At 38.5% G+C, this 15920-nt stretch overlaps 1 protein-coding gene across 1 annotated transcript in view; it reads right to left on the bottom strand.

The window, feature by feature from the left end:
• The window catches only part of kirrel3b (kirre like nephrin family adhesion molecule 3b), a 164552-nt gene that overhangs the window by 35190 nt on the left and 113442 nt on the right, over positions 1-15920 (bottom strand). The window contains 2 exon segments of the mRNA XM_038693603.1: positions 4753-4903; positions 11822-11979. Coding sequence (XP_038549531.1) covers positions 4753-4903; positions 11822-11979 — 309 coding nt within the window.

The following is a 15920-nucleotide window of genomic DNA, read 5'->3' as shown; positions in this document are numbered from 1 at the left end:
AGAAACAAATCCTCCCCAATTGCACATCTGCATGTTCTTTATTAATTAGTCTCAACAAATGGCATTCATTTTCCTCCCACATGGCTCAGCTTGTTTGCAATGCAAACACATGGAGAACCTTGGCTTGGCTCGTCCCTAGCGCATTTATTTCCCACTACGTGTTTGAAATGTGGGGCAATGTTCTGCAGATATGCAGCTGGACTAGAAAATATTTGAGAAATATTTTAAGTTGTGTGATGAGTGAGATTCAGCGGGACATGAAACTGTGGCATCATATTCCACTGCAGTGGTTTTATGCCGGGGGTAGGGTAGTTTACTGATTAAAGTCCAAAGGGCATAATGCAAGTTAAGTCATGTTGCTGGAAAAAAACGGCATCAGAGGGTAGCCACCCCTCTGTTATCAAATAATTACAGTCTGCTAATGGACTGGTATGGACAACTGAAGTCAGCAGTCTATCCAGGTTTCTGAATCAACTCTGTTAGCTCTAAATCCTTCTCATTTTGGCAACATCACCAGTACATACTGTATTTAGATGCTAATTTGTCTAACCCTAGGTCAGATAACTCTGTATGAACTTCTGTGGGAAAGAAAATGCTGAGGTGGATGTAAATCATGAGCATTAAAGTGATGATAAAATAAAATACTGTTGTAAAATGCATTGGATTCTAGGCTAGTTTAAGCTGTAGAGCAATGTGCTGGGTTGTGTTTAGATTACTCTCATTTGGATTGCTATAAGGATGGAGCAGAGAGAAAAAGGGCACCTAATCTAAGAGGTGAGCGGAATACGAAATGTTGAGAAGGTCAGACAGACTGAGAAGATTTTAATTACTTTTGTTGCCATTAATATTATCTCACTAATACAGTTATTGGATATCTCTGGGCAGGAAAATAAATAAGACTTTTAATTCTTAATATTGGAACGTACACACAAAGAGACATGCAATGAGAAATACCAGCATGTATTCAGAGAGTGTAAATGCTCAGTGAACATTATCCACAGTTTCAGCAATGCACAGCCACTGTGGGGAATGTGTTTATTTGCTGTCTTACTGAGAGTTAGATGAGAGCATCAATATCAATTTCATCTCTGTGCGTTCAATACAGAGCTAGTCAAAAAAGTTTTTAAAGCATTAACCCTGTATTCAAAAGCTGTCCACTCATAATTTCCTACTTCAAATTAGGAAAAGGAAAACAAAATGACGCTTGAAGCTCATATGACTGTATACTTTGGAATCATCAATCAAATATACTTTTTAGCATGGCAAATTGAACTGGGAAAAGTGTACTTAGATCAGAACAGTCTAGCCTCAGTGACTTACTGTATCCAAGCCTCACCAGGGTCACACTTAGGCTAATAGCATCTGTTCACCATAGACTGCCATTAATCCCTCCATCTTGGTTACGGGACCAGGGCACATTGCAGCACCACTTATAAAACATGTGTTTGCCAGGCATGCAAAGGAACATGACATCTATGGAATTTATTATTTGCATTAAACATGGCAACCAATTATGACAATTCTTACATGTGTGGAAAACTCAATTATTTTTGGCATCAAATTTATGTGTAAAATATTGATAACAATTATTTTTATCATTATTTTGCCTTTTTTTCTCAAAAACTTTAACCACCCTTTTTAATTATCTATCTAAACATGGAAACAAGACAATTCATACATTTAAATTATAATTCACAATTTAAATGTAAAGTTTGATAGCTCTACATACGTGGATGGCAATTGTTCATGTTTAGTATGTGTCACGGCAGGAAAAACACCAACTTCACTCACTACCTTTAGAAATTCTGGGTTTAGATTTTTTCAGTTTTAATATTTCTAATGAGTTTTTTGTTGGCACCCGCAGTACCAAATGACAAATTCAATGATGAATTCACTATCATTAGTATGCTTATCTTGACCAAAGAATATAGATCCACAGATGAAGGCAACATTTTGTTGTTCACAGCATTGTAAATCACAGAACAGAAAGTACGTGCACAACTAAACTACACTGTCATTCACAGTTGAAAACTCTTTGCCTATTACAGTTTATGAGTGCATCTACATGTTGAGTGATGAACATGTGAACATGAATGGCATTAAGTTGTAATTAACCAAAACTAAGTAGCACACAAACAGACTTCAGTGTGATAGAAGTCACAGGAAAATGTTTGATGATTTCCAACTTAACAAGAACCATTTTGTGCTGAACATTTTGTATATTAGTACTGGCCTGTCTACTGGCTACATATTTAGTTCTAGAAGCATTTAACACTTCCAACTGGTATGAACCACTGTTGTTACATCCTGACATGTGACTGGTTCTTGCTGCTGGATAGAAGGAACGCTGAAGCACAATTGTAAAAAAGAGATGGTCTTGTCACATTCATTTCACAAGCTGACACGTAGTGCCTGAAGGAACTATTGCCTTGATAGGTAGGGTGATGGCTTTCACCTTCTCTGAGAAAGGCTCACTAGGAGAGAAGTATAGTGGGCAGAAGAAACAGAGGTTCAGTTTCTGTTTGTCCTGCTCCACAGAGTTAATACATGCTCTCCTGTCTGTCTCCTTCTATTGCCCGACAGTGGTTGTTGACTGCACAATGATAGGATTTAGATTTGTTTATTATTGTATTTTTATCATTAATGAATGATTAATGAAACTCTTGGAGATTATTGAATTATCTAGAAGTCTTATTTGGTTCACACTGGCCTTTAGATTGTTTAAGGACTCACCTTTGTAGGCTGCACCCTTTGGAGGATCCAGCACCTGAATTAGGACACTGCTTATGTGTGCTGCCTCCTCTGTATAACAACATCAGCTTCCCATCAATATGTATCACTAGGTTGCTATACAGCAATGCCTTTAGAGGAGAATCACTTGTGTATGTCAGTCCTATCCAGACCTGTGGATGGCCTGTGGATGGCTTGTTTCATATGCTGCCTGGTCCTTAAAGAGATGGACATCAAGTTTTATCTGCTACCGTTCCCCTTGCCAGTGTTGCATCATGTATTCGTCTGTTTTTATTGTTACAGAAAGACTGGGTACCACATGTACTTCTTTGCAACGTGTGTTGCATTCAAATTTAAGTGCTTTCTGTATTTCCAACCTCACAAAACTCCATTCTCACAAGATCATCATAGTAAATGGAATTTTATCACTTCATCTGGATAGCAAACATACACTTACATGTGAACAATCACAGGAAACACAGCTCTAAAGACCTTCGTTTACAATTCAGAAAATGCAATTGAAATCTGAATACATAAGCACATGTCAGTAGACCTCTATTTAGTGTTTAGTGCACATGTCTGAACACTTTACAGTTCCGTGTTTAGCTCAAAGCGCATATACAGTGAACATCTGCACCATTGCTTATATTTTTGTATTTTTTGTTTAAAAAACATGCAGTGTTTCAGATGCTGTTGTTGAACCAAAAACCTTGTAATCGAATTAGGCAGCATTGAAATTAAGCAAATTGATACCCAACATGAATGAATCAAAGTTCAATTACAGCACGTTTCATTTCAGGAGCAGCTTAATTTGGAAGTGGATCTTAGCACAAACTCCGGAGGCTCTGCTGAACAGTGCTGAACATTTTACCTGTCAAGTCTAGGCAGGGGGTGGGGGAGTGAAAAGGAGCAAGGGAAACCAGAGGCTAAGCCTTGTGGGAGACAATTTGAATCTCGACAATTAGTCTCTGCTGTCGCTCAGTTTGATCTCACACTGTGAAAAATGTTGTCAGGAGCTTTAATTGTGTAAAGAGCACATTTTGGAATGCTAATTAGAAATCTGCTGCACTCATTTTTCTGGGTTAAATCATAGATTCAGAAGCGAGGATGATGCTATGATGGCGAGCATTTATCACAGACACATCATTATACATGGTGACAAATCAGTTTACATGTGGGCAGACTTCCCTCTCTGACTGTGTAGCAAAAAATGACGAGGACAAACTGCAAAGGTTGCAAACACTAACAACTGTTAATCATTTTTACTCCTGCGCCTGAGCTGGCCTGATCGTGCCGTGCCCACTCTTGCCATGCTTGCCTCTTGTGGTGTACATAATGAAAAGAATGGAGCCGCCAGTCATATTGGCTCTCTAAATAGCATTTTCTGCTTTATTAGTCATACTTAATGGTGTTGAAGGGGTGAGTGATGCAAAATCCCTTTGTTCAGAGCCCTTCTCTTACTGTGAACGGTTCTTGATCGAAAAAAGATTCCTCGACAATTGAGGCTGAATGTGTTTTACACGCTGGGCTTACTTTGCCTATTTTAGAAGGGGAATTGTGCATGCTCTCATCAAAAAGATTGATGGCATGAGCAAGGAAATAAAAGTGGTGGAGACTGTCTGCATAGCACCACAGCAGGCAGGTAGTTGGACCAAAAAAGACAATCCCATTCATGTTAGATGGACAGCTCCTTTGATATTTCATCATAGCGAACAAAAAAAAGTGATGCATCATCAATCCACCCACCCACCTATTGTACATGATGTGAAAGCAAAATGTAAACCAATTATAAATATCCATCAGAGCCTAAAATGAATCCCAGATGTTTACAGAGTGTTAGTCACGTATGCCTGTCTGACAGTTTCACGCCTCTACATGTAAGAAGATGTCATGAGCATACATTTTCCTCTGTTTTTTACATCAAAAAGCAATAACTTAAACAGAAAACTGAAGAGTAAGAGAAAAGGCAAAGACACTGAAAGTAATAAATGGAGGGAGGGGGGTGAGAAGTGGTATGCTTACGCTGGATGTCAATGGTGACACTGGTCTCCTTGCCGTTGGGGACTGCCTTGTTGGAGGCCTTACAGATGATCTGCTGACCTGTCTCGATGTTAGAAGGCGATAGGTAAAGTGTGCTTACAGTGCTTTCTCTCCTGCCATCCCGGAGCAGGGTCTGCAAAGAGGGTAAGTAAAGTAAAGTTGAGTAAAGTTGAAAGTAACAGTGCAGACAGTCTTGTGGATGAAGTTGTTGTAGGCCTCTAAATATATACCAAGTATGGCTGGTTGGTCCAATGCATCGTTACCTTGGATTTTGATTTTCAAAATCAATAAACAAAATCTCCAACAAGATAGATTTTGAATTGTAGAAACTTAGAGTCAAATACATAATGGATTGTATTTTCAATAGGGCAAATTCAAGTTGGGATTCTAAACAGTTTAAATGATAAACAAACAGAGAAGAAAGATGGAACAAACAGTTAACCAGAAAAGCTTTGATGGAGAAGGTGTAAAATCTGGAAAAAGGAAACAGCAGCAAATTCACGAATACACACATCTTGTCCCTTGGGGGACCAGAGGCAAACCATAACACTGTAGCCTGTAGTTTTACTGCAAAGCTGATTGATATGAAAAAATAGAAAAGTAGAAATATGTTTTTTTGAGCCTCTTTTGTGCGTCTGGAGAGCTGTGCTCTAGTGCATGGCTTGTCATACTTCACAAAGGAAATCAATCTTCTTTTCAGCGCTCATCCTCTGAGCCCTACATTGTGGAAACCATCTGGAATCGGTTGGTAGCGCTCAGTAGCTCTCACTCTCCCCAAAATGCTCAGGGTAGGGCTCTGGGAGTCTATGTTAACCAGTGCGGGGCAGAACAAAGTCACTGACTAGAACAAATTGCATGGGCAACGGGGCACAGTGTGGTCAACCACAAAGTCAAGATGCATTTTCCTGCCATCTCTTTAAAAGAGGCTCGCTGTTGCTTTGTGTTTTTGAAGAAAATCACCTCCTCTTATAGTGAAGTACATCAAATATTTTCTTAATATAGAAATGTAACCTGCTTTCCAGCTCTGCTACCTTTGGATTAGCCTTACAAATGTATGGATTACCTCATGGATATTTCCTCTACTTGGAAATACATACAGCAAGAAAAAATCATGTCACACCTCAATGTCAATCTGCAAACCAATACTTCTCCAAATGTTATGCCTCCTTTCTTCTGTACAATATGTTTAAATATTAAAGAAAAGTTCTAGAAAGGCACACAAGGTAAGTTGAGATGTCATAATGGAAACTTAGCCAGGTATATTACTATGGGCCTACATTAAAATGTTCACATAAAGTTCAAGAAAGGTAAGCAGCATATATATTTAAACCATCATAATCACTTCCCCATAATTTGATAGCTGACTCAAGCTGCGGCTCCTTGTCAGTGTACAAACCAGTAGTAATTATTGCCACATTTTTCTAGTTTAATGCAACGGTTGCTTTTTAATAAAACTGTAATCTAACTATGTACCCTCCTTCTCTCTTAAGCATAACACATTCAGAATGATACAATTAAAATGTCATTGTGCTTGTAAAATCAGATGGTGAGACATTTCCAAAGAAATATTTTTGTCCAACCACCTTATAGTTCAAGGACCTCAAGGTACCTCTCAAGTGACATTAGAATGAGTAGTATTGGGTTGAAGATAAAGAGTTTTTCTGTGTATTAATAAGAACTTAATATGTTAATGATATTAATATATTTATGTTTGAGCAAATTTAAGTATGAGGATATTACAGATGCCATGCATGTTTCTGTGAAGTCCATTTGTATGTGAAGAACCATGTTGTGAAATTCATAGTTGTGCGTGAGTCACTTCTAAAGCAGAACGCATTAGCTGTCAGATGCGGGATATGTCAATGTAATATCCTTTCTGACACAATCAGGATTGTTTCCGTCGTCGCTCTGGACCTGTCTGAAGTCATTAATCTTAGGAAGGGGGTTAGCTGGCTGCTGCACTGAATTCAACACCATGCCACATTACAAATTGATAAATTTTCATATCACTGCCTGGAGCCTGTGTGATGAATACTCTTAAACATGCTTGGAGGGGAATGGCAAAAGTAACAAAACTGAGACGGAAAGGGTTGCATTTTTTCTCGCTACATATTAAAGCTATTAAAGATTTCTGACCACTAGAGGGTAAAGGAGACAAAGAAACACAGCAATAAATTTTATATGTAAGCAAACATAAGCAGAAACTGTACGAATAGTGCATTGCATTGGCACTCTCTTTTTGGCAACCTGTTGAATTGAGGTCTAGTATTTGCTGCCGTATAGTCTTGGTTTAGGCTGTGCTTGTTTAACTCATCTCTCTGCCATCTAGGATATTTTGCATTATTTTGTGCGGGTTCACTTATCGTCAGTGTATCTTTTATTTTGACATAAATTTTCTTCTTTTTCGTAACAGCACCAGCTGCACAAGCCATTAGCTGGCTAACATAAAAACACAACAAAAGCTAACCTAGCTTGAGTTAAAGTTACAACTGCCAAGCCACATTTTCACTTGACAAGAAGATGACCTGTAGAGGACCAGCTAGTGGCTTCAAAAAGCCATCTGGATTATCTACTAATTGAAAAAACAGCTGAACTAAATGGATTATCTACTAAACGAAACTTGATGTGCTGCCAGCTAAGCTAATTCACTGTTAACACTGAACCAACACTGTGTTTACTTTTAACCTACTGCATTTATGTTAATGGTGCCATTAATCCATATATGAAAGTTTTTGACCCATGACATACACATTTTCACAAACAATTAGCTGTTTAATTTGAAAGTCCTCTATGTTTGTTTTGTTCTCATTTCTAATTTGCAAAAAATGTAAGGCATACTTCTAAGGATATTTAGTGATCACGAATGTCAGTGGATATACTATAAAAAATTGGATTTGAGTCACATTTTTAAGTATTTCTAAGTTTGCTAAATTCACCAGAATTAATAGTTCTACTGTTTGAAATGTGTTTTTAAAGGCAAGGTAATAACTCAATTGCCAAATTTTGTAACTCAACTGCAATGGTTTTGGAAACCAAACAATAAAAAATCTGGGCCACGAGTCAGGAGCATGGTTAAAAGCATGTCATCGTCTTTAATGTGTTACTAATAAGCATATTATGTTGTGTGGCAGCAATTGTGGATTTTAGTAAAATTGCCACCATGAAATGGTTTAACTCAAAAAAGCACTGCTCTTATCATATTGTGGGTGTAGCTGAGATGTCAGTATGACCAAGCACTGGACTAGGCTAATGATTTACAAGTAATTGCAAACACAAATCCACATAAGTAATAATAAAAATGTACTTCTGTCCACTGCTAATGCATGCATTAGCAGTGGACAGTCTAGGAGTTACCACTATAGCAAATAACAGCCGATCAACCTTGCACCATATATGCATCATATTCTGTGAGCTCTATTAAGTATAGGCCTATAGAATATGTAGTATAGACTTACAGATATTAAGTAGATTAGATTACTTTGTTTTTTAAATGTTGTCAATGGATCACTGTAAGGAAGGTAATGACTTGAATGTATTTGAGGTGTTATATTTGCACATGATAAAGCATATTTTGTCCAATGTTTTACTTCTTTGTAAAGCCATAGTCTCAAATTTACCTTTAAGTCACTTATTTGGTCAATATATAAGTTCATGGAAAACATTAGGACATGCTTATTACTCATCTTTTATGAATATTTTATTCAAACCCTCAAGTCCTCTATAACATAAAACTAAAGTCAGAAATGAAAATAACCCACTGAGACCCGGCTGGTGTGCAGGGAAAGCATTCATTGGGTCAGTAATAGTGGATGTAGAGGACAGAACCCTCCTGGGGATGGTGCGGAATTTATTAAGTAAGCAAAAGCTAATACTTCATAAGTCATTAATATAATGCTAACCCTTCCAACACGCCTTTGATCTGATATCAAATGCATCCAGTTTTATGCTGGGTAATATGTGGGTTATATTCAATCAGACATTTTTAACATCGGACCCCACAGGTTACTTTACTAAAACCATTGATTGCTTTAACATTGTACTATACATGTATGCAGAAGCGAAAATATACCTTTTTTGCGATGGTCACAGAATTTCTTTAATTTAACTTAACTCACTAGTCACCGGAAAAAAATTATTTCAAAAGTTGTTAGTAGCAATTAAATGAAGAGATCTATATTTCAGATCATACTTCAGTTTTAACCCTGAAAATTAGGTTAATTTGTTTGCCAAAATCTTTTGAGATCTTCTAAAACTTGCACAATGACTAATATTAGTGTTGAAAGAAAACATCAAATTTTAACTGGTTTATTTATAAGTGTTCCCCACTTATATTATTATTGAAATGAAACAAAGTGCTCTAATAAAAACATGAAGAATGGGAGGAGCATAAAACTGAGAGGAAGAAAAAGCTTTGAACACTTTTATGAAAGAAGGGTGGATTCAGAGAGAAAAACTAAAGGGACAATTATGTTTTCTGTTAAAAATGATATTGATCAACAGAAGCAGCTTCGTGTAAATTTTAGCAACTTTACCTGATATTACATTTTCACACTATTTTACTGCAAAGCTGAGAGGGTGCACAATAAAAAAAAAAGTATTCTGGTTTAGCTGGCAAGAACAGCTCATAAAAATGTCATCTTTTTATTCCCTTTTAAGCCTCAGAACACTGAGATAACTCCCCGGTCTCCTGCTCACCTCTCAGCTTGCCACCAGGGCATTCAGAAAAATGTGTAGCAGACTGGGGCGGAGAATGCATCATGTTTTTCAAATGATTTGTTGTACCATTCCACTGCAGAAGTATCATAGAGCACAAGTGTGTGCACCTCCAAACCACAGCTCAGACCTGGAGGCTGCATATTACAAACAGTCCTTTGCTGTTTGCCACTGAGCAGCTCTACTGGAGCAGATGGGAGATGAGTGTTTGAGGGAAGAGAGAACATTATTCATTAATTTCCTCTGCCCACATTTTAACAGCTAGTCTTGATATTTGAACCATTCACCTTACTGTGACAAGTTTCTGCCACTTGATTATTTGGGGTGCCCCATCCATGATACTGTTCTTTTTTTCAATTCAGTGTCTCTCTTATATGGTAAAACCCAATGTGATATCATAGAAGGGTGTATAAATAGCATGCCACATTTAAGGACATTTCGGCGTGCCATGTCAATGTATTTAAGCTTTTCGTCATTTCACGTTGTTCAGTCCCTATAGACCTAAGCAACACCACAGGATGTTAACCCTATTTGCGCAGCTGTAGGGTTAACTGGTCGACATGCACATATAACGAATGATGGCATATTTTATGGTTAGCAGTAAAGTACTTTAACGTAGCTAAAGGAACATAGCTAATGCTATGTAGCTAACATAGCTAAAGTTAGCAATGATGTAGCATGGTAACTTACGTAACGTAATGTAAGTAAAAAACAAAACTAATGTTGTGTAATTATGGTTTCCCCGAACGCCGGGCTCTTGGGTCAGGGACCAACTTACTATCCGCCCAACCACCCGACCGCCAACTTAGTGTCGGACTTTCATGGCTATTTATATCCTATACACGCTTTTGCCTGTGACAGTAAGCGTAAAATGGCACGCCGTTTCTGCACAATAAAAGTCAATGCAGTCTAAATGGCATGAAATGAAACGCGGAAAGCAAACAATGCATTGGAATACTACGCCAAAAGACTTAAGAAATTGCCGTGTTATTAATTTTGATGATACCAGGCTGTAAAACCAACACACATTTTGGCACACACTTTCTCTTTAATCACTGGTCCAGTAAATAGTTTTATAAGAGGTCATAGAGATGAGGTTTTGGAGGCCTTAGTGTGAAATTATCTTTGGGTCAGAACTATCATTAGATATGACACCATCAGGAAAGCCATTTCTGTGAATCCTCCACCACATCTGCTCACATTAGTCCTCTTCATCTGCAGGATATGAGAAGACCATCAGAGCAGATGATTATGCTTGCAAAATGTCCCCCCACTGCTCTTCAGACCCAAAAAAAGAGTCATCTTCTTTTAATCGAACCCATTGCTTTTTAATGGTAGGCAATAGAGATAAGAGGGGAGAGGGACATACTTGGGCGGCGCAGGCATGTGAGCATCCATCAGCTACCAGCACAGAATTTCCTCTTATTTTCCTTCACTCTTTGAGGAAGTGAATGCAGGAAGCGCACTCTCCGCCCACCATTAGCAAGTGACACCTCCAGCAATCACTTTATTCAAATCGGCCTGGTGCTGTACCCCAGTCCAATCAATGGCATTTATCTGCTCTTTGAAAAAAGCCGATAATGGGATGAGGCAGTGCAGGGATCGAGGGAAGGCGGGGGAGGTGTTAGAGCTCTAAAGTGCCTGGTGTCTGTATGTCCTTTGTTTAAACTGAAATAGAACATGACAGTGTTGATTGCAAGATTAGCCTTGAGGATGAATGTCAGTTCAGAGTCTATGGGGTCAGGTGATCATGACACCAGGCTGGTGGGAACAGTGGCCATTGTATACTATGGCATCAAAAGTGGGAACGTGATCTGTCAGTGAGAATCATACTTTGAAAGGTTCAGGCAGCTTCCAGCACAGAAAGTGACATAGTATATTTTATAACAGTTTGGCAAGATGAAGAGAGACAAATGCCACTGAAGGAGGAGATCAAAACACCAGAGAGAAATGTAAAGTCACTGATAGTTCCATGAGCTCGCCATCTGCTTGTCTGAGTTGATTTGTATACTGGGAAAAAAAGGCCAGGCCTCTTTTTTTGTAATCAAAACACAACCTGGATTTTCAAGGGATTTCATTTCAAAAAACAGTCGGAGGATGCTGAGGCAAACGCCCACCAATGACTCAGGCAGTCACTCTGAAACATCTCATGGATGTTAATTGTAGCACGTTTCCAGTAGTTGTTTACAGCAAAGCCAGACACGCATTCCCTGTCTCAGATTACCTTTATAAAAACTGGTCTAGAGAATGAAAGCACAGCCAAACCCTCAGTCATCATTCCCTCCCCAACTTGTCCCAGGCGGGTCCAACCTGGTATGACACACACCTCTATGCTTACCTTGGAGTACATGGCCCCGTTAAGGACCTCCCCATTGCGGATCCAGATTATTGAGGCTGCTGGCTTGGCGTTGTCAGCATGGCAAGTCAGATTGAGTGGGTCGCCAGCCCTTAGGCTCACCACTGGCCCTCCACTTATGACAGGGTCCTCTGGGGGAACTATTGATACAGAAACAGAGTAAGAGAGGGCATTAGCCACATGATAATAAATGTGTTGCATATTATTAGGAAACCAATATTGGTTGTCTAATTCACATGAAATCTGGACCATCATTAAAGTATATAGACATGTAACTGAGTTATTATTCAACATGTAATTGTTATTTTTGTTGAATGGCATATTGACATCTAATTACTTCACTAATTTTTCTTTTACATGCAATTCTGTCCAATAGCCTTTCCACAACACTGTGATACTAGAAGTCTACACCGTATAAGAAAAAATAATTTCAAATGGTACCTGCAAGGATTTGACTGCATTGCACCTAACCCTCATGAAACAGTGAGTACTTTGGTTTATTGTATACAGATTATTTTTCCTTAGAAAATAAAAGCCACGACTTTCGTTACTCATTCAATGACAGTAATGACTTCACAGTAAGAAGTAGCTTTATCCTGTGCTTGATCGAAAACTAGCAATAGATGGTGGAGTTTGAGGCATGAAAAGCTTTACACAGCACGACTCTCTAAATAACAATCATCTCTGCCATCAGTCAAAGCAGATGTGATTTCCCCACATTTATGTGTGTATACAAACAATACACACATACGTGTCAGCATTAAATGTAATTCAGTCTATGTATAAGCCCCCTTAGACACATAGATGTAAACAGAGAGAAGAAAGCATCACAACTGTGCTATATGTGCCTGTAGATGGTACTGATCAAAGTCCTTTTCCTGTTTTACCAATGAGCCGATGTGTTTGTTTTTTTCTTTTTTTCATATGTGAAACTGCAGTGAATTATTGATTGACCTGAGTGCTCATTACAATGCAGATCTGGGGCAAGATGAAATCAAAGGCTGCAGGCAGCTGCCATATTCCCCTGCAAAAGCACCATGATTGGAGAAGAGGTTGTTATGGGCTAGATTTAGGCTGTCAAACACCACTCAGATGAATGAAGAGAGAGAAAATGTAATTTGGGATACTGTTTTGTACGTTTAATGATAATCCGTATAAAAAGGCTCTTTTATGGACATAAATGAGAGTGTGGTGCCAGAAAAGTGTGCATACAGTGTTATGTTGCCCGCACGTCTATGAAATAACTTACAGAAAATTCAGTTATCACTTTACTTAACTCAGTTTTAGTTTTAAGTTTTTAAAAATAATCAAACAATACTTGTTTTATTTCTGATCTAGATAACTGCATTAACTTTATAGTTATAACCCTTAACATTTTCATGAAATCAAACCATGCTTTTGATACTATTTATGGTCATAAATCTTTCAGCAATAGCCGTGTACATTCTGTAATTAAATTTTTATATTATATTTTTTCATTGTATTCCTGCACTGGATTAATATACCTTCCTACACACGAGAGATTCACATAAAATTATGCAGCCCATGATTCAGTGTTTCACTGTTTTAAATTTTATATCAGCCTTACTGCTTACTGTTCACTCTTGTAATGCTAACCAAATATTTGCTACTATTGCTGCCTCACATTGAAAGCATTCACCTGGCTTTTATTGTGAAGCAGTCACAGTCATTGCAGGAAAGGCAATGTGTTTGTCACATTGATGAGTGTAGCGCCGTTAACTGCAATCCTTTATTAAAAATGTGTCTACAAAACAAGACATGGAGATTTGTTGTGTGGAAAACTACTTCCCCGGTGCACCATGAAATCAGATCACGTTTGGAAATATTTTTTAAAGACTTCTCTATTAAAACAAGTTTGTTTGGTTGAACTGTAATCCGATACACCAGTTGTATTTCAGACAAAGCACTGTAGCTGCTCAAGGGTGTCCCAAAATCAACAAGGACTGAAATCTTAAGGATTACAAATTTAAGATGTAGATTTTAGTCTAATGCAGAAGTGGTCACATATCATTTGTGGCATATCATTCAAACCATGAAGATCAGCACCTTGAAGCTGGTCATCTACATTAACATTGCACTCCAGTTCTGTGGCACAAGATCATTTTAGTCTTCAAGTGCTGTGGTTGATTAGTGCATGGCGGAGGCGTTTTGGTCTTTTGCTCATATGACTAATGCCTTTCCATTACAAAAAAGACAAAAAGACAGGCAATAGGTTTGTTTGTCCAAATTATCAAAAAGCACACCCATCAGTAGCACACATTGACAATGAAAAAGACCAGACCAGTGTGGGAACAATGCACTCTGGATGCTGACTAGACCAGACTAATAACTTGACCAGTAAATTTGCAATTTCAAAGACAATTCCCACTCACTAGTTACTATTGTGTGTTTGAAATGCAGTGTTAATTCTGGCTGGGTCCCTTTCATCTGGTCTTCATTAATATGCAAAGGGTAGGGAGAGGTAGAGCAATCTCGGGTCAGCATTAGCAGATCAGACAACACAGTGTGCTGATCTAGGCAAGTAAGAAAGAATCTTTGTGAGAATGTGGTCACCTTCTGGTCGGTTATTAGCAATTGGAAACAAGGTCAAGAAGATCGGATTAATTTATATGTATCTTAAGAATATAGCTACAGCATGGTATGCAAATGAGACAAGGAGCATGTGAAAAACACTATGAGCCGGGACTCTCAAACAGCTTTCCCGTTTGAAGAAAATGAACAAACTTTGAGGCTCAGTGATAGCACTGTGACAGTTGATTGCAGAGATCCAGTGTTACTGGCTTTCTGTCAGTGTTCTCTTGCACACATGACTGAAACATTAATTAAATGTCAAGAATATAATATACAGCCATAAAAGGGTTTTTATGGAGAGTGGGAGATTAGAAAGAAAAGCATGACAGTATGTGACTGATAGGACTCAGACTTGAATGCTCACTGCAATGCAAGCGAGGTGATTTTCCTGCTATTACTTACAAGTGCTCAAGACTCTTAGAGAAAGAGAGATCAGAGACATTTTTTTTGCTTTCTCTCAAAGTAAAAAGTTCTCCTATACACACATTAACACATATTACTGTCTATACATAAGTGCTACAGGGTAACAAAGTGACACCATTAATCAACAAGGTTATACCCTGACAGACTTTAGGTCACAATGTACCTCCTTTGACCTTTAACCATGTGTTTACCATTAAGGGCTGTCAGAGCATACAGTGCAAGAGAACTTTATGATTCTTTGCACAGCGGAGCTACATGGGAGAGAGGAGGTCACATGTCCCCCTGGAGGGCTACCTGCCAGCAAGACACTGAGGGTGAATGGTGAACAGATAGAGAGAAGACGGGCATGGCTGGCTGCCTCCACCCAGCACCCATATCTTTGAATGTTTCTGTCCTCCATTGTGTTTGAGATCTTAGAGTATGCGGAGGGTAAAGACAATTTGTGACTGTCTGGACTGAAATTGTTTTCTGTGTAAGTACCACATGCACAATGCTCTCAGCATGTGCTCTTATGGAATCTTTTTGAAATCACCACCACTAAAAGAGCATGGACAACTCACCAAGGCAAAAAAACAGTTAGACTTAATTACACAATTGTCCAGTAAAAGAGGAAACATTTACGCTCTTTTTCTTGGCAGGTGAAAGCCTTTATGTCCGCTGAAGAAATGGGAAAATATGTGACCAATAACCCAACATCCATTGAATACAAATGAATGTCTAGGAAAAAATTATTTAAATAGATATTTAGCTCTTGCTCTTCATCTGAAATCCTCCACTGACCCTGCCTTATGACTGCCAGGTCTGATAGTTATACAGAGGCCAAGCCTTGAACTTGAATCAGCCATCATCATTACTGGGCTGTTTGCAAACTCGGCAGTCCCTAATGGTTCTAAATTAGCTCTTTACTGCAGCCATTCGATGGACTTGGCATAAGTAGTGTGGTCAGTGGTACAGATTGATCGCTCCTCTTTAATTACAGGGCAGACTCACTGCAAACTCTGCTCCACTTGCTAATTTTTTCTTAGTTTTTTCTTTTCTTACTGTAATCCCTTTCAACACTTTCACA

This window comes from Micropterus salmoides, unplaced genomic scaffold (assembly GCF_014851395.1).
Source record: "Micropterus salmoides isolate LMB-PRFRI ecotype aquatic unplaced genomic scaffold, ASM1485139v1 Ms_hic_scaffold_3, whole genome shotgun sequence".
Taxonomy (NCBI): domain Eukaryota; kingdom Metazoa; phylum Chordata; class Actinopteri; order Centrarchiformes; family Centrarchidae; genus Micropterus; species Micropterus salmoides.
The sequence above is the reverse complement of the archived record's forward strand: the minus strand, read 5'-3'. Positions and strand labels throughout refer to the sequence as shown.